This window comes from Lathyrus oleraceus, chromosome 4 (assembly GCF_024323335.1).
Source record: "Lathyrus oleraceus cultivar Zhongwan6 chromosome 4, CAAS_Psat_ZW6_1.0, whole genome shotgun sequence".
Lineage (NCBI taxonomy): Eukaryota > Viridiplantae > Streptophyta > Magnoliopsida > Fabales > Fabaceae > Lathyrus > Lathyrus oleraceus.
The window spans coordinates 34,456,789-34,479,556 of NC_066582.1; the positions used below are offsets into that span (position 1 = coordinate 34,456,789).

General features: G+C 38.5%; 1 protein-coding gene across 1 annotated transcript; it reads right to left on the minus strand.

The window, feature by feature from the left end:
• Positions 1 to 20,770: 20,770 nt before the first annotated feature.
• LOC127138651 (peroxidase N) lies at positions 20,771 to 22,371 on the minus strand. Its single transcript, XM_051065135.1, has 4 exons — positions 22,082 to 22,371; positions 21,803 to 21,988; positions 21,525 to 21,690; positions 20,771 to 21,364 (listed from the first exon to the last, which is right to left on the minus strand). The coding sequence occupies exons 1-4, from the start codon at positions 22,298 to 22,300 to the stop codon at positions 20,943 to 20,945; spliced, it is 993 nt and encodes a 330-aa protein (XP_050921092.1). The 5' UTR covers positions 22,301 to 22,371; the 3' UTR covers positions 20,771 to 20,942.
• Between the last annotated feature and the right edge of the window lie 397 nt (positions 22,372 to 22,768).

Sequence of the window (22,768 nt, forward strand, 5' to 3'; positions counted from 1 at the left end):
ATTTGACCACAATCATGGAGGCGAGCGTAGCAAGAGCATCTGCCATCCGATTATCTTCTCGAGGAATATGATGAAAGTCAACTTCAGTAAAGAACGTTGAAATCCTCTTCGCATAATCTCTATACGGAATGAGACCAAGTTGATTCGTCTCCCATTCACCCTTGATCTGATTGACAACCAGGGTCGAATCACCATACACATCAAGATGCTTGATCCTTAGATCAATGCACTCTTCCAATCCCATAATACAGGCTTCGTACTCAGCCATATTATTCGTGCATTTGAAAGTTAGCCTTGCTGTAAAAGGAATATGTGTGCCCTGAGGAGTAATGATTACTGCCCCAATTCCATTTCCATACTGATTTACAGCGCCATCGAACACCATCGTCCATCTAGAACCAGGTTCTGGACCTTCATCAAGTGTAGGCTCATCGCAATCTTTCATTTTCAAATACAGAATCTCCTCGTCTGGGAAGTCGTACTGAACAGACTGATGATCTTCAATCGGCTGATGTGCCAAGTGGTCAGCCAAGATACTACCTTTGATAGCTTTCTGAGCTCGATACTCGATATCATACTCAGATAACAACATCTGCCAACGGGCAATTCTCCCAGTTAAAGCAGGCTTCTCGAAGATATACTTGATCGGATCCATTCTGGATATCAACCAAGTTGTATGATTTATCATGTACTGGCGTAGACGCTTAGCGGACCAAGCCAAAGCACAACACGTCTTCTCTAGCATAGAGTATCGAGACTCACAATCGGTGAACTTCTTACTCAGGTAGTAGATAGCAGATTCTTTCTTTCCTGATCCGTCTTGCTGACCAAGGACACAACCCATCGAGTCTTCAAGAACAGTCAGATACATGATCAGAGGTCTTCCTTCTACAGGCGGAGACAAGATCAGAGGTTCAGACAGGTATTCTTTGATACTGTCGAAAGCTTTTTGGCAATCCTCGGTCCAATCATGAGACTGATCTTTCCGGAGGAGCTTGAATATCGGCGCACATGTGGCAATCATGTGGGATATAAATCTGGAAATATAATTCAAGCGGCCAAGAAAACCTCGGACTTGCTTCTTAGTTTTGGGCGCAGGCATCTCTTGTATTGCTTTGACCTTTGCAGGATCAACCTCAATACCTCTCTCACTGACAACGAAACCCAATAACTTTCCAGAACGGACTCCAAATGTACATTTGTTGGGATTCAGACGAAGCTTGTACTTCCTCAAACGCTGAAAAAGCTTCAACAAATGCTCAACATGTTCAACTTCCGTTCGTGACTTAGCAATCATATCGTCGACATAGACCTCAATCTCCTTGTGCATCATATCATGAAACAAGGTAGTCATAGCACGTTGATACGTGGCTCCGGCGTTCTTCAAACCGAAGGGCATTAATCGATAACAGAATGTTCCCCAAGGTGTGATGAATGTTGTCTTCTCCATATCCTCGGGTGCCATCTTGATTTGATTATATCCGGAAAATCCGTCCATAAACGAGAAGACTTTGAATTTGGCTGTATTATCTACCAACATGTCAATGTGTGGTAGAGGAAAATCATCTTTCGGACTAGCCTTATTCAAATCTCTGTAATCTACACACATCCGAACTTTTCCGTCTTTTTTAGGCACAGACACAATATTAGCCACCCATAGAGGATACGTAGAAGTCACCAGAAACCCCGCATCAATTTGCTTCTGAACTTCCTCTTTGATCTTCACCGCCATATCTGGATGAGTTCTTCTGAGCTTCTGCTTCACTGGCACGCACTCAGGCTTCAGAGGCAGGAAATGTTGCACAATATCTGTATCTAGACCCGGCATGTCTTCATACGACCAAGCGAAGATATCAGAATATTCTCGTAGCAAACTGATCAACCCATTCTTCACAGACTCTTCAAGGAGTGCCCCAATCTTCACTATCCGAACACAATCTTCAGACCCCAAGTTGACTGTTTCCAGATTCTCGAGATGCGGCTGAATGATCTTCTTCTCGTGCTCAAGAAGACGGGTAATCTCATCAGGAATCCCTTCAACATCATCTTCCTCTGCTTCGAATACAGGGAATTCAAAATTGGGAGATGGCGTTGGATCATTATGTTCAATGGGTTTAAGAATCAACCTGCATAATAATTTTGGATAATAAAACTTTAGAATTTAAACAAGCAAATCATTATGCAGATGAAAATATTGCTTTTATTCTTGTTTTTAGGGTTTTTTGTGATCACCAATTTCATGCAAAAAGCAAAAAGTGAAAACAAATGGAAAAACAAACATTTAACATGAATTTATTGAATGAAATATCATTGTATTAAATGATGCCAACAATGTCATCACTTCTCCTTTTGGCATGGGAGAAGGGTTTTTAAACAAAGCAAACATATTACACTGACTTATGAATGACCGTAGGAACATCCACAGCGACCCAATTGTGGCAGATCCCGCCAGGGATGACAAAATTGTCAGTATCCTCTGCATCTTCTTCCAGAATAGCAGCAGCTTCTTCACTCTGATCGGCGTGGATGAAACCTCCACTCTTGAACATTCCTTTGTCGTTGAAGACCCCAGAAGAATATCCAATGCCAGCCCGGGACTTGTTATCTTCAAGCTCGATCATTTTTCCTAGACCAGCAACTGCACCACATTCAATGGCCAGTTTCGCATCTCGATAGGAAGCAAATGAAGGAGTCCTCTTCTCAACAGGCTCGGCTATAGATAAAGCTTGGAAGGGAGTTCCAACTTCATCCTCAGCATCAATGTATGAGAAAGAAGACAAGTGGCTAACCAGGAGAGCCTTTTCTCCCCCTACCACAACCAGTTTCTTGTTCTTGACGAATTTCAGCTTCTGGTGTAGGGTGGATGTCACGGCGCCAGCCTCGTGAATCCATGGTCTACCAAGGAGACAGCTATATGATGGGTGGATATCCATAACCTGAAAGGTGGTCTGGAAATCACTTGGTCCAATCTTGATTGGGAGATCAACTTCCCCAATCACGGTCTTACGCGACCCATCAAAAGCTTTCACAACAACACCACTCTGCCTCATGGGAGGCCCTTGATATGACAATCTAGCGAGAGTGGATTTCGGCAATACATTCAAAGATGACCCAATGTCCACCAGCACGTTGGACATGGCGTCGTTCTTGCAATTCATGGATATATGTAAAGCCATGTTGTGGTCTCTTCCCTCCTCAGGGAGATCAGAGTCATAGAAACTCAAAGTGTTGCAAGCGGTAATGTTTGCAACAATACTGTCAAACTGTTCAATAGTGACATCGTGATTAACATAAGCTACATCCAAGACTTTCTGCAGAGCCTCTTTTTGCGGTTCTGAATTCAGAAGCAAAGATAACACGGAGATCTTCGATGGTGTTTGTAGAAGCTGATCTACAACATTGTACTCACTCTTCTTGATGAGCCTCAGCATCTCATCACAGTCTTCATTCATAATACCACTAGGGCCAACAGAAGAAGTAGGAGTCTTTTGTACAGAGGAGGGTTTGACAACAGATGCCGGATTCGGAGAATTAACCGCATTCCCAATCCGGACGCTCAACAAAGTCAGCAACGGCCTGAGGCTTCAGGGGTGCAGAAAACACACGACCGCTACGGGTCAACCCACTCACATCAGCTATATTCACAACAGATGGAGAAGTCAAAGGCACTTCTTTCCCATCTTCCACATCAATGGCATTGTAACGAAAGGGAATTGCTTTATCAGAAGAATACGACACAGGACCGGCAAGTTTGATGATCAGAGCAGGAGAAACCTTCTGCTTGCTACCATCATATCAGATGTCAATAGGCTCGGGGATCCTGAACACAGGAGAAATCACATTAACCTCGGGTACGTCTTCATCAACGTTTCTGTTTTGAAGGATCTCAATGGTCCCATCGTCCAGCAATTCTTGAAGATCTTTCCGCACTTGGCGACAACCCAAACGATTAACCGAGCAGATACGGCATTTGTCATGGTCGTGCTCCAGATGACTGTAATCACACAGCAGACGATGCAACTCAACCAATGACTGTTGAATATGGCTTACATATTTGACCTTGTACTTACCAGGGCAACCCTGGACCATGTTAACTGATTTCCCATGCTCGGGCAATGGGTTCTTCGTAACATTAGGACCTGAGTCCTCGAAGCTCAGAATACCGCATCTCATAAGGTCTTGAACCTTAGTCTTCAACGAAAAGCAGTTTTCCACATTGTGACCCGGAGCACCAGAGTGGTAAACACAATACTGATCAGGCTTGTACCACCACTGAGGGTTAGTAGGTATAGCCGGAGGATCCTTGGGAGTAATCAATTTCCGCTCTATCAAAGAGGGATACAACTCTGCATATGATACAGGAATCGGATCGAAAGTGATCTTCTTCCTCTCATAACTCGTACTAGCTGGATTACTGTTGCGAGGCTGGTAGGCCTGCTGTTGAGGACGATGCTGTTGTTGATACTGTTGAGTTGGTTGTTGATTATTGTTGTGTTGCTGATATTGTTGATTGTTGTCTCTGAAGACAGGTGCTATATGAGCCACCTGATGCTGATTGCTGGCTGAACGCACAGGCTTCCTCTTTGCAGAGGGTCTTCTGGGTTTCACATGGGATTGCACAGCATGTGCCCATCTTTCTTCTTCGCAAATGCCCCATATCGCTTGCTAGAAGAGCCTTCATCCTTGTACAACCGTCCTTCACGGACTCCCTCCTCTAGGCGCATCCCCATGTTCACCATTTCGGTGAAGTCAGAAGGAGCGCTAGCAATCATCCGCTCGTAATAAAATGAACTCAAGGTCTTCAGAAAGATCTTGGTCATTTCCTTCTCTTCCAGCGGAGGCACAATCTGAGCTGCTAGCTCTCGCCACCTCTGGGCGTACTCTTTAAATGTCTCTTTGTCCTTCTGGGACATGGCCCTGAGCTGATCCCGATCGGGAGCCATATCCATATTGTATTTGTATTGCTTGACGAAGGCTTCACCAAGATCATTGAAGGAACATTTGTTTGCATTGTCCAAACTCATATACCATCGCAGTGCAGCACCGGACAGACTGTCCTGGAAATAATGAATGAGTAGCTGATCATTATCCGTTTGAGTAGACATTTTCCTGGCATACATGACCAGGTGGCTGAGCGGGCAGGTGTTCCCCTTATACTTCTCAAAGTCTGGGACCTTGAATTTGACAGGTATTTTCACACCGGGAACCAAACACAACTCGGCAGCAGACTTGCCAAACAAATCCTTTCCTCGAAAGGTCTTCAATTCCTTGTGGAGTTCAAGAAATTGGTCGTTCATCGCATCCATCTTCTCATGAACATCTGGGCCCTCAGACGGCTCAGAATGATAGATGGTGTCGTCTATCCTAGGAACGGTATGCACGACAGGAGGAGGCACAACAATGACCGGGCTAGATGCCGGCATATAAGCAAACGTTGGTGCAGGAATATCTGGCATAAAGCCAGGAGGCATACCCCACGGAAACCCGGCTGGTATGGCTATTGGCACGAAATGGGCACTGGCGGCTGGCACAGTCGAAGAAACAACCTCCGAAATAACAGTCCTCTGGGGAGGAGTTGCAGGTGTTGGAGACAGCTGATTCTGAGCAGCTAGAAAAGACTCCATCAAAGCATTCAGTCTGGCGACTTCCTCCTTGAGCTCACGGTTCTCTTGCTCAAGATGATCCATCAATCTAGAAGAGTTGGCTCTGGTGTAGTACCGATGAGTCAGCTTGTCTTCAAAATAAATGAAGAGCACATAGTTAGGCCACAAACAAGAAGACCGGAACAAACATCTGCTTATGCAAATGATGCATGCAATGCTTGTGCACATGATTTGTTTTTTATTTTCGAAGGAACTTTAGGGTATTTATTTGCAAGTTTTGAATATTAAGCATTTGATTCGCATATGGAAAATATCTCATCAAATATATTTGAGAAAAGAAGTACAACATTGTCAATTATTACAAGAGAAAAGGAAAATAAACATCCTATGGATCCCTAGAAGCTCGGGATGCCGGAAGATAAGCTGCACGAAGCCTCTTAACCTCTCTCTCATATGCTGCTTCCATATCCGCTTTGTCTTTGGCGAGTCTGTCATACCTCCTTTTCCAGAACTTAGAAGACTGAGGAAGTAGAGAAGTCAAGGCATCGTTCGGATCATCAATGACTTGATGCTCGAGGAACTCAATCAGAGCATCCTTCTCCTTAAGTTGTTGAAGTAACTCTTCTCTCTCACGGATCCAGGCACGTGAAAGGTCTTCGTCTCTCAACTCCTCTACGCCTTGGTTAGGGAGGGTTGAAGGCCCAGCCACGACCAAAGATGTAGGTCTCGAATAATCATAAGGCATGAGATACTCAGATGCTCTCTTCCTTACCCAAGTAGTATACGGCTCCAAAGCTATGAAATTCTTCGGACCCAACTCACTTCTACCCTTCTTGTGAATCTTGCGCCAAGCGCGGACCATCCTTTCTTTCAGGCCTTGGGGATCTTTACCCTCCTGGAAGAATACACCTTCTAACAGAATGTTATTGGGTTTATCCTTTAGGGGGAACCCAAGCTGACGTCGTGCTAACACGGGGTTGTAGCTAATCCCTCCACATGTACCAAGAAGAGGCACATTGGAGAATTCACCACAAGAGTCAATGATCTGGACACCATCATATGCACGATCATACCAAGAGATATCATCATTAGTGAGAGACATGAGTCTCGTAGACCATCGTAGACATCCCTTGTTCTCCTTGAAAGCGACCGTCTGCGGTAAGTGAGAAATAAACCACTTATACAACAGAGGCAAACATCACACAATAGCGCCACCACCCTTTGCATTCCTCAAGTGCAAAGAGAAATAGGTATCACCCAACAGAGTCGGAACAGGATTAAGAGCAGAGAAGATCCTAATAGCGTTCACATCCACAAATTTGTCGATGTTGGGGAACAATACCAATCCATAGATGAGAAGCACAAATATGGCTTCAAAGGCATCCTCACTCATGGCCTTCCCATAAACGGTAGCTTGAGCGATGAGGAACTCAGAAGGAAGACCTCGAATTCCACCTTTGGTAGTCATATGAGCTTTAACCAAGGATTCATCTATGTGCAACATGTCAGCCATCTATTGAGAAGTAGGAATACTTTCCAAGCCACTGAACGGCAACTGGTCCAGAATAGGAATACCCACAAGATGAGCATACTCCTCAAGGGTAGGCAATAGCTGAAAGTCTGGAAAAGTGAAGCAGTGATACAGAGGATCATAGAACTGCACCAAAGTACCCATCAACCCTTCATCAACCTGAGTAGTCAGAAGAGGTAGAAGCTTCCCATAACAAGCTTTGAAACCCAAGGGATCTAATACATAGGATGTCAGATTCCTTAACTCTTTCAGATCGGGCTGTCTGAAGCTGTACTTCTTGGTATGCCTTTTTTGTCTTTCCATATCTGAATTTTTTTGCAAATAAACCCCTTAAGTTCCTTGAAATTTTTCTTTTTATCTGATGATATGGATGCAGATGAATGCATGAATGCATGAATGCAACAATCACACTCAAGGATCAAGCAAAGCACACCAAACAAAGGTCATGGGATGGTTCATATTATCCTTAATATCAATCATCCATTTTGGTGGATTATGGTTTTCACCTTATCGACACCCAAGTTCCATTGATATTAACGATATATGAACGGTTCAACCATCCTTAATATCAATCATCCATTTTGGTGGATTATGGTTTTCACCTTATCAACACCTAAGTTCCATTGATATTAAGGATGGGTGAACGGATCGACCATGAATCACGAGTTTGTTGTGAGTCACGAGCATGGAGTCTCGGTTAAGAACCACCCAAAGGGAGTGTACTATGGTTTAAACCTGCCGAACATGTTCTACTAGAGGTTCCCATAGTCATCATCCCATCTTTCGAATATTATCGGAGGAACGAATACTCGTATTCCAAAAATATTCTCAAGAGAGACTCTTATGAGTGTAGTATCGCGTAACAATCGCGTCAAATCTGACATTTGAACGACCTCCGCACTACGTCCTAAAAATAGGCCAAGATGGGCTTGGTAAACTAAGGTCCTTGGCTTCTACGACACATATTGAAAGAATAATGCCTAACCACAAATGACTTGTGTGACAACATTGATCCAACATGACCTCCACCAAGTGAATGGATTCGCAAGTCAACTTGCTTAGGAATAACTCCACACAAGTCGACGAGACTATGCCATTCTCCTATCCTAAGGTGCACTCGAGTTCGGGTATAGAACTCATCTCACAGAGATCACCAAGCAATGCAAGCAATTGATATATCAAGCAATTCAGACATTACAATCAATACAGTAATCCCAAATTGCACCAAAAATATGTCATAAACAATAGACAAATATAATACAACAAGTGTGAAAAGTAGGCAAACCCACTAGGAAGATATTTCATCCCCAGCAGAGTCGCCACTTTTCTGTAGCGGTGTATTCGTCACCATTGGAAATATTAACTAGATCCAAGGTAAATCATACAAAGATAGAGTCGTCACCGCACTTCTATTTATCCAAAGGAATGGCTAGAAAGCGAACAAAAGCCTAAGAAGTTTTGCAAAGAAAACTAATAAAAAGGGTACAGAGATCTGGGTAAGGGGGTAATTATGTTGTGGGAAGGTGTTAGGCACCCACAACATCCTAGGTACTCCTAGGGAACCTTTTTTCACAACTTGTTGTAAAATTATTTGTTTATGAAATATTTTATGCAAACATTGATTGAAGGGATGAGAGAAGAATGTACAAATTTATTTACATTTTTGTGTTTGGATGGATGAACCCATTGCCAACGTATCTTTCCATGAAAGATAAGGATCAAAACGCCGTAGTTCGGCTAAAAGATTTCCAAAAGGTGAGTGGATTGATTTTAAACAAAAGCCTTAAGGTCTTTCATTATCAACGGGAGAAAACTCAACCTGAACCAACAATCCACCATGTGAGAAAAGCTTCAACATGCTAGTGAGGGGTTAACCCTATAATAAGCATGGAAGTCTTACAATTCAATCACTAAGGATGCGGTGAGATTTACATCAACCACTATGATAATTCAAATCTATGGCTAATGCATGAAAACTTGATTAAGAAGTGGACAAGGGCCACAAAAAGCAATTGAGTGGGTGAAATTAATCAATTAGAAGTATTCACAAAGATAGTCAAAGTTGACATTAATGTTCAATTCAGAAGAAGTATTGTGAAAATGAAGTTTGAAAATCAAAGGCCTAAGGCCTAGGTTTCTAGTTTTGAAAACAAGTGAGAATGTTTGCACAAAAGTTTTCTGGTTTGGGTTAAGGATGGAAAACATGGATCAAGGTTAAGCACAAAAGGGATAAGGGACAAAGCCACAAGTAGGAGTTGCTTTCTCAAGATCATAGAAATGATCCAAGTAAGTTCCTTTGGAATTAGGCAACACAAAGCAATAAGCAAACAAGCAAGGTCAAAGGAGCAACAAAACTGGAAATGGATGGCCAATCAATGGTCTTATATCCAACTCCGAAAACAAATGGGAAACGGAGTGCCAATAAATGGTCTTACATCCAACTCCACAAAGCAACATGGGAAACAGATAGCCAATCAATGATCTTACATCTAACTCCACAAAAGAAACAACAATAGGAAACAGATAGCCAATCAATGGTCTTACATCTGACTCTACAAAATAAATAAAACAGGAAATGGAGTGCCAATCAATGGTCTTATATCCAGCTCCCCAAAAGGAACAGGAAACAGATAGCCAATCAATGGTCTTACATCTGACTCCTCAGACAAAACAAATAACAAATGCAAAGCAAACACATGAATGATGCATAAATAAGCAAACAAGCAATCAATTATCACACGCTATTCACAACCAAGAGGCTCAATCAAAGTTGGGCTTTAGTCAAGGGGTCATATCAACCTTGACAAACAAGCCAAATACTGGAAGGGGTGTCTGAGGCTCTTAACCAACTGACATTGACCGTCAGGGTGAGCAGATGAAATGGGAGATGAGGGTTAGACCTCATAGCTCTTAACCCTGGCCTGGGTGAGCTTGAATCAAAGAAGGTGTGAGAGTCCAGAATAAGGGACTCTATTCCACATGACTGACTCTATATACAAGATTTTGGGTGTTTATTCAAAATGCATCAGCACGTAGTGCGAGCAAGATGAAAGACTCAACTGAATAGCAGGGGATGGATTGCACATCCCTTCTATCTGCCAATTGCCTCTTCACTTAGGAGGACTTGAAGTACATGGCACAAATATAAACAATCACAGACATTGCCTCTTAAGGAGGACTTCAGCCAAATGCCTGCCAAACATAAACGACAGGGCTTCCAAACTACATGGAGTTAGAGAGGTTACCTAAGTGGTATGCCAACCACAAGCAAAGCAAAGCAACTCAAGTAATGAGTTAAAGCGGCTAAGGTACCTGTGTGAAAAGCTAAACAATCAGTATTCACATTCAGACAAACAATCAACAGAGAAACAACAATGGTTTCCAATATACACAACATGCAAGTCAGAAAAGGCACTCATTCAAGTGAGTGCACCACCAAAAGACCTACAACACAATTAACATTAGTTAAACAAAGCAAATTGTATCTCAAGCAAGGAGATCACATTATCCATTAGGACTTATTGCTTGAACCTGAAATGCAAAGCTCAAATTGTGAGTACAAACCCCTAGGGCAAAGCCTAGGGTCAAAGGCAAAGCAAAAAGTCAAAACAGCAACCAATATTCAACATAAAGCTCAATTAAACAAGTGAGAACATGTCCTAAAAAGGACCAAGTCAAAAGCATTAAGCAAAGTCATTACATGAGCAAGATATGGCAAAGGCAATTTCAAAGCACACAATTGGACATCAAGAATCAAAATTCCATATTAAAACAGAAATGAAACAAACAATCATGGAAATTTTTATGTGCATACAACATGTCAAACACAATCATCATGCCAAAAATTAGAATCAACAGAACTCAATTGACCTAGAAGTGAAAATGCACAAGTATGACATCAAATTGTGTGACACACATTGTCACACCATACAATTATGTGTCTAAAACAGAGATGAAAAATGCTAAAAATGCACAACTAAACCTCAAAAATCATGCAACATGTTGGGAATCAGCACACCAAATTTCATGTCAATTGGCCAATGTATGAGCATTTCACAATAGAATGAATGAAGCATGTCACATTTGCATACATGTCCAAAGAATCAATCACATTTAAAATTCCAGAAATGAGAAAATCATGAAATTACAACCATAAAATAATAGACAATCTCATGATCATGTAGAAAAAAATTGGAAGTGATTTGGATTAATTTTCAATTTGATATGATTTTTCAAAGTTGGAAGAAAATAATGAAATAAAATGGAGAAAACACATGATAAAATGGAGGGAAAGGTAATTAGATTGATTAATTTGAAAAATGCTGGAGGCTGGAATCGAACCGTGTGTGCAAGTGAAAATGCGCTTGGAACAAAATAAATCTACAAATGTACATGGCTGGGAATCGAAGCGTGTGTAGCGTTCACAAGGATCAAAATGCAACGTTTAAATAAATGATGTGGCGCCACAGTCAGCACAGTCAAACGCCATGCGAGCGAGTCAAAGGAATACAGACCAATAGTTTTGCCATGAGGACGCACGCGTGGATAAGAACCCTAGCCAGCTCAATCTGTTACAGACGACGGCGGCAGTGGTGGTTTCCACCGTCTTCTTCATGAATACGGTGGTGCTACAGTGTACGTGCATGAATTTTTTTCCAGAAACAGGCAAAAACTACATCATTCGAAAGCTTAACACACGAGGAACACAATTCCAGCATCAATTCACATTAATTCATCATAACCAGTGCAAATCGAAGAGAAATATAAATGCATTCAAACATTCAAATCACCATATCTTGCTTAATACACAACCAAAATCAATTCTATAACCATCAGAATGCTCAGCATGATGAGATCTACTTAAACATGGCAATGGTTTGAAGAATTAAGAGGTTCGAAATTCTAACCTCTTGAAGAGCAGTATGAGAAAACAAGCGATTCAAGGCTTCAATTGATCCAGATCCAATCCTGAGATGATGACTTAAAGTTTGATGCAATAATTGAGGCTTGGCACGACCTAGATCTAGCTCAAATGGCAGTTTCCATCCTTGCACAACTTGATTTCTGCTCGAATTCTTCAAATCAAGGCTTGATCTACACTCAATGATGATCAGAGAACAAGAATATGCAATAAAATCAAAGTGTTATTTGGAAGAAATTGAAGTTTCAATGGAGAGCAAAAATGGAGGGAAAAGAAATTTTGGATCTAGAATGTGCAAAAACTCCAGAATTCTGTTATGCTTAAGCTTATATACCATCTCCTAATCACTCTGAAATTTTGATTAGGCTTGTGTTAATTGGGATTAAGTGAAAATGGGGTGTATGACCAAAATTGGAAAGTGTGATGTGCCATGTAAATTTGGACGTGAACAGTAGCATATGCATGAGTATTTTCACTTAAAATCTTCCAATGAACACAAATGCAATGGTATTTAGCTCATGTGATCAATAGAATTCAAAATTTTCATTTTCCCTCCAAAATGAACATGCATGGGCAAATGGTCATGTGATGAAATTTCATGCAATGTAATGATGGATTTGGAAATTAGAGGTCATGAGAAGCAATATGCAAAAAGAGGCACTCAAATTGGAGCTTTGGATCAAAAGTTATGGCTTGTTGAAGTTCCATGCACACTTGGCAATCATTTGACCATATCTTCTCAACCATTCATCAGATGCTCATGATCTTAGACTTTTTGGAAATGGGAGAGAGAGAGATCTTCAACTTTTATGTTGGACAAAAATTAATTTGAAGCTTCTTTGATGTTGGAAAATTGAGTTGAATTTGGTCCAAAAACTTGCTATTTTTGGAAACTTGAAATTATAGGTCACTTTCCATTTTGGGAAATTTTTGACTTGACCTCAAAATCTTCAATGTAGATGTTTGACATGATAAATAGGTCTTGTTTGAACATGAATGAGGATGTCAAGATCAATTCCCACACCTCAAAGCCTTCAGTTGACTTTCCGTTGATCATATTGGTCCTTAGATGACCTGAAATTGCCTGATGAACTTGGGCCTCAACCACTTGGGGAATTTGCTCCAAAATGATCCTCTAGCTCATATAAGCTCAAGATAATGATTGCATGATCCATATCTCAATGGAAACCTCATCTCTTGCACAAAGGATTCACTTGAATTGCCTTGACCTGTTGACTGCTTAAGCTGCAAGACAAATGTTAGATGACATATTTTTGGTACTTTTGGTTAGTGCTTAAACAAGAAAAGCAATGATATACAATGCAAACAATGCCTGGTGATCCAAAACCACTCACAGGGATATCCCACCCACAAGGAAGGAAGGCAAGATGCTCAGAGATCCTTGAGGCTATGCAATGCTATGATATGATGCCATGAGGGATCTTAGGGACAAAATTGGGGTCTTACAGTCCCCCTCAACATTAACAACATATTCCACAACAACAGCCATACCAATGGCAGTACGCTCCACAATGGCGAAGCAATACCCTCAAAGGCTAAATAGGAAGTTTCATCCTTTGCAAGTGCCATACAGTCATATACTGCCATATTTGATCAATAGTGGATTGGTAGAGCCGAAGGAACTGAGTCTTGTGCCTCTTCCATATCCACCAGGCTTTAACCCCAACGCTCCATGTGACTTCCATGGAGGTGCACCAAGACATTCACCCGAGGAATGCAAAACACTCAAGAATAAGGTACAAGATCTGATTAAGTCCAAATTGATTTCATTCACGCCTCAGGGCCTTAATATCAACATCAATCGTTTACCTGGTCGTGTGGTTCCATCAGTCCATGCTATGGAAGAAGTTGTCGATAATAGGTGTGAAGATGATTATCATACTGGTCTCAACGAGCATAATGACCTCCAACTTCGAGGAAGGTTAGCCCAACAATGAATCAAGACAAGGAATCTCATCCTCTGCGTTGTCAAGCATTTGGCTAATTCATCATTTCACTTGTATTTTCTTTGCATGATAAATAATATTTGCTTTCAAGCATTTTTGTGTTCTTTTAATGGTAATGTTAATGAAGTGATCATGGATTTTATGAATCAGTCATGTCGTATTCACTCATTTTCCATTTATATAAAAAAAAAATCTCCCATTTGTTGTACCCCAAAATTTGCCCTTCCTTTTCGCTTCTCATCTGACTCATGGCTTGAGACTCAATCATATTTCATTCATGTGCATCATTAATTCATGATTAACACTTGCTAATAGACATCATAGGTTCAAGGTTTATGGTTGGTAAAAATAAGGTCTTTGCTTGAGGACAGTGGTATTGCACACCTTATGGGCTGAAACCCTAATTTTTGACTTTGCTCCTATGGGATCTTGTGTTTGGCCTTTTGTGTAATTAACCTGACATCTGAACCCTAATTGTGGGTCCATGGTTTGAGGTGTTACCTGTGGAGCATTGGGCTTTGTTTGAAACCCTAAGCAAGGATAGTTGGTATTCAGATGCTTTGCTGGGTTGGCTTTCTGATCTACGGTTCATCAAAACCCTAATCCTTGACTTTGAGGTTTGTGAACCATATGGTTTGCATTGAGGTAGTGGAAACCCTGGTTATGGTTCATGGCATTGATGCGCCACTTGAGTTGAATTCTCACATGGCTTGAGAGTATTGATTGATACATAACTTTGAACTTTGACCTAGTAAACCCTAATTCATGGTGTTATGCGATTGATTCAAGGCATGTTTGCATTCATGTTTCATTTACCTCATGGTCTCATGATCCATTTGATCCGAGTCTTATTTCATTCCCACTTCATCCATTACTTTCATGGTTTTATTAAAATATCAAGATTCATTCATGCTTTGATTTATAGTCCCAATGATACAAATTCATTGTCCATTTGATCAAGTCATTCCATGACCCATTAATTCAATTTCATTCATTCATTCAAAGAAAGCCAAGCCATTACGCCTCACACATGATCCCATGCATCAAAACAAAGGAAAAAAACCCATTTTGCATGATGGAAATCGATTACCATGTTTGGGAAATCGATTTCCCTGCTTCAATAGCGAAAAAAACGCATTTTTGGATGATGGAAATCGATTACCATGTTTGGGAAATCGATTTCTCTGCTCCAGTAGCCAAAAAATGCATTTATGGATGATGGAAATCGATTACCATGGTCGGGAAATCGATTTCCCCTGCTCTAGTAGCAAAAAATTTTTTTTTTCATAATGGAAATCAATTTCCATGCTTGGTAAGTCGATTTCCCCTGGGACAGTGGGCCAAAATACAACATTTTTCAGCAACAATGCAGTTTTCTTTGCACTTCAAAACAGTTCCAATGCTTGCATCAATGCACATTGAAATCTCTACATAATCATGCAGCAACCAACCATAACATTCATGCATTAAACCAAGTATTCCCAACACTTCAAATCATCAACTTTAAGCTAGTCTAACATCCCCTAAATGTCATAACAGTCCCAAACTAATTCCAAACCACATCAAACTAATTTCAAACCACATCAAACTAACTCCAAACCTCTTCAAACTAATTCTAAACCATTTTAACTAATTTAAAGCCTCATTTAACTAATTCCAAGCCACATCAAAACTAACTCCGAACCTTCATTTGATCCAAACCTATAACCTATATAAACACAAGGGGAAGCAAAAACTCAGAACTTGATCATTCTCTCAAATTACTCATTGCAAATTCAACTTTTCTCTTCTCACTTCATCTTCTCCAATTCCTCTCCTGACAAAATTAGGGATAACAAAAAAAGAGATCATCAAAACCCTTAACAAAAACAAAATAAGGTGACTTCCATTCAAGAAAATATCATCTTGAATCCTCATCTTTGCCATCACACCTTAGAGCCCTCTTAGAAGTAGAATGTGTGTGTTGAATTAACTGAATGTAGGAATGAAGATCATTAAGAAGAAAGGGTGGGTTAAAATTAAATTTTGAGCCTTATATCCTTTTGTTTCAAAAGTCGTGAACTAGACCACGTTACAACCCTTAAAATACCTAATTGAGGCAGGGTTTATTTTAAAAGCATATTACAGAAAGGTTGCGCTAACCTGACTCCAAATGATCTTTGCTGATCATTTGATTGGTCACACCACCTTACGCACTATGAACAGCTAGATAAGAATTGCATTCTGATCATTGACCCGTTCACTGAATTTCACCAAATTGATATCAATAAATTTTGATTTCAAAAATTTGCATGAACATTGCATTAAAATGACCATTTTTGAATGAACAATTTTGTTTTCAAGATAATGCTTAGCATCAAGGGAATTCCAATAATATGCAACTAGTCGAGGAACTTGATCATGTGAAAGAGGTCCATTCAGGGGAAAATCACTTCGAGGTCAACCAATCAAAAGTATACCATTCCAAGAGTCGGTTAATCAAGGACCACTTCAAGATTCAAACATTGGGTTAAGACACCTCAAGGTTATGGACGAAATACTTCCAAACGCTTTTCAGGGTAATTTTCTTCAAATGCCCAGCATACCGTGGCAAGGCAGGCTATAGAGGGGAAAGTCCTCCCAGACTTTCAAGCTACTTGAGCAAACTCTACAATGCATCTGCAATCATTGATTTCAAAATGAGTGTCGGGAAATCAGGCTGGTAATTACCTCTCGTCAAATAACATTTTCCTTCGACAAGAAACCTTGCTGCAAAGGAACCCTTCTATTACCCACCACAGGGGCACTTGGAAACCCTCAAGTCATTGCACAATTCATCTGCATGCATTAATCATATCGTTTCGCTCCAGCGTTATCCCATGCATAACATCACATTCATCTGACATATTTCCATGGCATGAAGTATTTAAAATCAACATCTACAATAAAAGTCCAATCTTGCTTGGAACCTCTCAAAGTCCAATCTTACTTGGTACAACCAAAGTCCAATAATCCATTTACATTCCTACATGCATTAATCATCACACTTCATGCATCATTTCAAGTGTAGTATATCCACATGATGATATTCCCCAGTGAATCTTTTCCATCGACCTTCTGATGATGATATTCCTTGGCATGTCTGTTGACTTTGCTCCCGAAGAAGAGGCTACCCTAAAAAGTATTATTTAGAACTTTTCCTTTGTAGAGTTTTCCCCAGTAAACGTTGTCCTGAAGGAGTCCTTTCTGGGATGTTTTCACAACCGACTATCAATGCCTGTCAACCTCTGAGTTGATGTTTTCTTGATTTGTTCCCGACCCTCGAGTCGATGTGATTTTGATGTTTCCTCAACCCCGAGTTGATTTGTTTTTGACCCCCGAGTCGATGTTTTTCTTTATTCTCTCAATCCCCGAGTTAATATGTTTTCGACCCCCGAGTCGATGTCGTCGTATTTATTTCCTCAACCCCCAAGTTGATATCTTGTCATAAGTTTCTCGACCCCCGAGTCGATGCTGTCTTTACTTTCTCAACCCTCGAGTTGATATGCTTTCGACCCCCAAGTCAATGTCGTTGTCTTTACTATTCTCAACCCTGAGTTGTCAATATCATGTCCTTATTTTCTTGTCCACCGAGTCGATGTCGTTGTCTTAAACATTTCCCAACCCTGAGTTGATTTGTTGTATTGACTTGTCCTTGACCCCCGAGTCGATATTGTATTTATTTTCTCAACCCCGAGTTGATATGTTGTTATCCCAATGAGTCTTTCATCATTTCCAGTCTTTTCATTTCATGTGGATCACCATTACCGCATATATCCATCATTCCTCATATGTCCATCTGTCATTCTTCATCCATCATAAAATATCATGCTAGCATTCATCTCATATCACATATCCCCAACAAACCAAAACAAAAAAGTGTCATTGATGCATTCACAATACATCATATCATACCATATCATCCACATTCAGGGACAAAATTCGGGTATTTTAGTATTTGACTATATCCAACCGCGATCATATGAAGAATGTCCTTCTTCATATTCTCTGGTTGAAGATACTTAAATATGGACAACAATCACACCCTAATTTTGACCCTGAATCACTGAATCGATACGTTCATCATGACTTTAACATCATATGCACAACATAACATGCATTTTATCTCACGCAATGTCTAAAATGTCAATCTAAATAAATTTTCGGATCTACAGACAGACCGGTTGAATCAATTCTTAAATGTACGTAAACTTAGCGGACAAAAAATTTCAAGATCGAGCTTGCAAACGTCAGTTTTATTAATCTACGGTTCACGTAGTTTAACTTGACATCCTCGTTTTAATTTTCTGACTCATTTTGCGGCCGCATTTTGTTCAGCCTGCGCCTTTTCAACTGAACATTTTCAAAATATTATCAAAACCTGTTTATTTTCCAAAAGTTTATTTCGTGTACATTCGTTTAAATTTTTTGAGCATATTTGCGTCCAATTTTTATTCATTTCGAGTGCTTTTATTTTTATTTCTATGTCAAAATGTTTGATTTAATTAATTAGAATTTTATATGTCCTTGTTTTGATCCTATTACGAATATTAGGATAGTTTGATTTTAATTTGATTTATTTTTTAAATTTCAATTTTTTACACTAATAACACTCATTAAGGAGCATTTTTGAACTTTTAAAAATCAGAAAAAGAAAACCTAATGTTTCTTTTAGATCTGCCATTCATTTCAAACTAAAAAAATAGTTTGAGATCTCCCATCCATTTCAAACTAAAAAAATAGTTTCTTTTAATCTGCTACAACTATAGATAGTTCTATATTGCAACACCAACATCTTAAAATTCGTGGATCACATAACACCTTCGAAACTTTTTCCGTTTCTCGTCGCGGTTTTACTGTGTAAGGTTTTGGCATGCGCATACCATTCCATTATGTTTTCCTTTTTTTTTTATTTGTTTTAATTGTTTACTGTTTGATTTTTGTTCTTCCTTTTTTTAAGCTTCTTTTGCGTTTTGTTGCTTTTCTTTAGTCTGACAGTGTGTTAGATTATATATATATATATATATATATATATATATATATATATATATATATATATATATATATATATATATATATATATATATATTGGCAGTTAATATTTTTATTTTTTATATTTTTATTTTTTTAGTTCTGTTTCCATTCCGTAGCAATGCATAATATGTTTGGATATGGCTAATATGTGTTGTTCCATTTTTAGCTATTGTAATACCATTAAAATAATAGAAAACTATATGTGTGTGATTCTGTTGTATTTTACTTTTTTTTTTATTGTATTGTGATTTTTGAGTTAAAATACAATTTAACTTTCGAAAATCGCTTGAATGCATAAATTCGGTTGTCAGACTTCTTATAGAATGATTCCTACATGAATCAACTTTAAGTTAGTTTACAGTTAAATTCAGTTGCTTTTGATTTCGGTTTGTCTCGGGTTCCTTGACTTACTCTTAGACCTTTTTACAATGAGATCTTTTGTTTGCATTTACTTGTTTGATGAATTTGCTCTTAATCGCTTTCTTACTCTCCATTGACAAAATATACCCCTATCTCTTGTTTGTAATTTTTATTTATTTTTTTGCTTTTATTTTCATTGTTCTTAGTTAATATAAACTAAATAAATAATCAGCCATCAAAATAAAATCAACCTTTCAAAAACAAAAACACTTGGTCAACACCAAGTTTTATTTTCAAAAGCACTTGGTCAACACCAAATTTCCACTATCTCAACTTCTCAAATACTCCACATTCAAATCATTTTCAAACCCTCAAATCACTTGAAACCATTTTTCAATCCATTCACAAATCGAAAGTTTGACCCAACGTCAAGCTCCTTTCTCAAGCAAATAAAAAATGACTAATTTAAACAATATTGACCTTTTTCATAACAAAATGGAAGAAAAAGACTACCCGAGTGAAATGTCATGTCATAGTCCCGAGTGTTAGACCTAAGTTATAAGAGCTTGCAAATCATAAATACCTGTCTTTCAAACCAAAAATAATCCAACCAATCAAACTCTTTTTTCGCCGCCGCGCGATCTTCAAAACCTTTTCACATACAAAAGGTATTTTGTCTCGAGACAATGTGCAAGACAAATGCTTCGTCCAAAATCATGTGAGTTGAAATAAGTGACATTTTCCCGTAAATATTGATATGTACAAATTTATTTAATGTGATGCAAACGCCCGCACCTCACCTGTTTTGGGTAGTAAATAATATTTTTCCATCGATTGAGACAAAATAGTTTTTGCTAAAATCTACCGACCAACAAACATTTTATACCCATAATCTACACTAAACTCTAGAAACAGATTTAAGTTTAACATTCACATGTACTATCGAAACTAATGCTATCGTATTAGTCAATTGATTGAGAAATCGTCAATTAAACAATACAATTGCACATTGTTGCATAATGACCTATAGCCCCCAAAACATCATCTATTTTTTAACCTTATTTTTATATATATCATTTTAACACAATTCTATAAACAAACCTCTTTTCCAAACACATTTTTAATATCACACTATTCCGTTTAAAAAAAAAATACTTACTTTTGTTAACTATTGAACAACAAATAATGTTTTTTCAAAACCAATTCAAACTTAATCATCCTGACTAAGTAAATAACTTTGACATTCTCACCAACTAAAAGTAGAGAGAATATAATCATATCCTTATGAAAAAAAAAATACTTCAAAACTTATTCAATCCTAAAGCAAAAACAGACATTTTTATCTTTAGAATTTTATTTATTTCATATACCATTCTATCTTGTTTGAAAAGAACACCCCACCTACAAATTCTCTTACAAACAACAATACTACAATACAAGTCAGCAACAGTAACATAACTGTACCATCAAAAGGTAAACACACTCCTAATACAACCTAATACACATTACTAAGAATTAATCACTCTACAGCTCTTCCTAATCTCTCCATCAGACCCTATCTTTGGATTTATATTCCCCATCTTGATCATAGATTTCACAAAATCTCCAAAGAAAAGTGTACTATCATCATTATAGCTTTGAACTAAAGGCTTAGCAGTTGAATTGGCCTCATCACTAGAAAACAGAATCTGATCAGAACTAAGAAGACCCTTTCCATTGAGCAAGTTCTTATAGTAATGATTGTCAAATGCATCAGATGAGTTTCTATCAAGAACAGCAGTTGTGTTTCCATCTCCGGTTTGAGGACATAGATTTTGTAGGTCACTGAGCATGGTTGTTTCTAGTGTACTGTCTGGTGAACCCGTTCCAGAAAAATTGAACAATCTGTTGCTAAATAGTGCACACCTTGCTCTCCCAATTGTATGAGCACCTTCAAAAATATATAATTAAAATTAGTAACATACTAATAAGGTATACAATATAATATTCAAAATTCGTTACAGTTAAACCGATGGTAAATAGATTCATGACATATATACATGGTTTCTAAAAATTTAAGTTACGAAGGATGAAGTTGAGTATTGAATTACCGGATAAAGAAACAACATCTGTGAGATTGAGCCCTACGTTAGTGAACTTTGAAACAATAGTAGATAGTGGATCAAATGGAGAAGGAAGAACCACATTTGCTAGAGATCCATTTGAGACTGTTCCATCTCTTCTTCCTAACGGAACATTCCATGAAGGACCACCACTCTGCCAAACATTATGTAAAGGCTATATATAGTTTTTATTTATATATGTAAACATTATTTGATTATATAGACGAAATAAGTAAAATTAAATGAAAAATTAACAGAAAAATTACAAGGAGAATAGAATCTCTGGCAGCTATGGCAACTATATCAGCACATGAGACAACACCGCTACAAGCACTCTCTACTGAAGTTTTGATTGTGTCAATAACATCAAATCCTCTAACAGAGTTCACGTTAGGAAAAGCAAATTTTTCAGTATCTGCACCACCATCTAGTAATATTGATCCATCACAACCCTGATAAACACAATAACAAATTGAAAATTTAAGCCATCGAATCAAGTATATAATAAATATGCATGCATGTATATAGATTAATCAGTTACTTACATTGACAAAGCAATCATGAAAGTGAAGACGAAGCAAAGAAGCACCCATTCGAAACTCATTCATTAGAGCTTTTACAACCTCTTTTCTCACTATTTTGGAAAGGTTAGGACATGATGAGTTGTAAAAATTTGTTGTCAGTTGAGACCTTACTGTAAAATGTAACAGAAACATGTTGATTAGAAAGAAGTAATAACAAGCCAGTTTACATGATCTATTCATCGTTAATTACTTAATTAATAGCCTAAGATGAAATTACAAGGATGTAGATTATACTAGAGGGTAATGAATGTGGAAACCTGATCAAGGCTAATTTATAGGTAACAGTTTGATACTATCTTAGAAAGTGTTACATTTATATATTCCTATAAAATTACCACTTGGTTTAATTTGCTTCGTCTCAGTGCTCATCGTGTTTGACTGAATTTAACAATATCTTAATTAAATGATAATCTTGTGTATGCTTAAAGGGATTAATTTTTTAATGTATACTAGCCTAAAGCTTAAAACGATGAAATATTCTTAGTTAAATATTCTCTTGTGTGGATGAGGAGATTGGTGATGTAAAGGGAAGGAGAACTTCCGGTTCAGTAGTACAAGTCTCTGATGCGAAGGATATATAGAAGGTTAACACTCAAACGTCTAAGTGAGTGAGGTCACGAAGATTTAATTTTGCAAGAGTAAATTAAT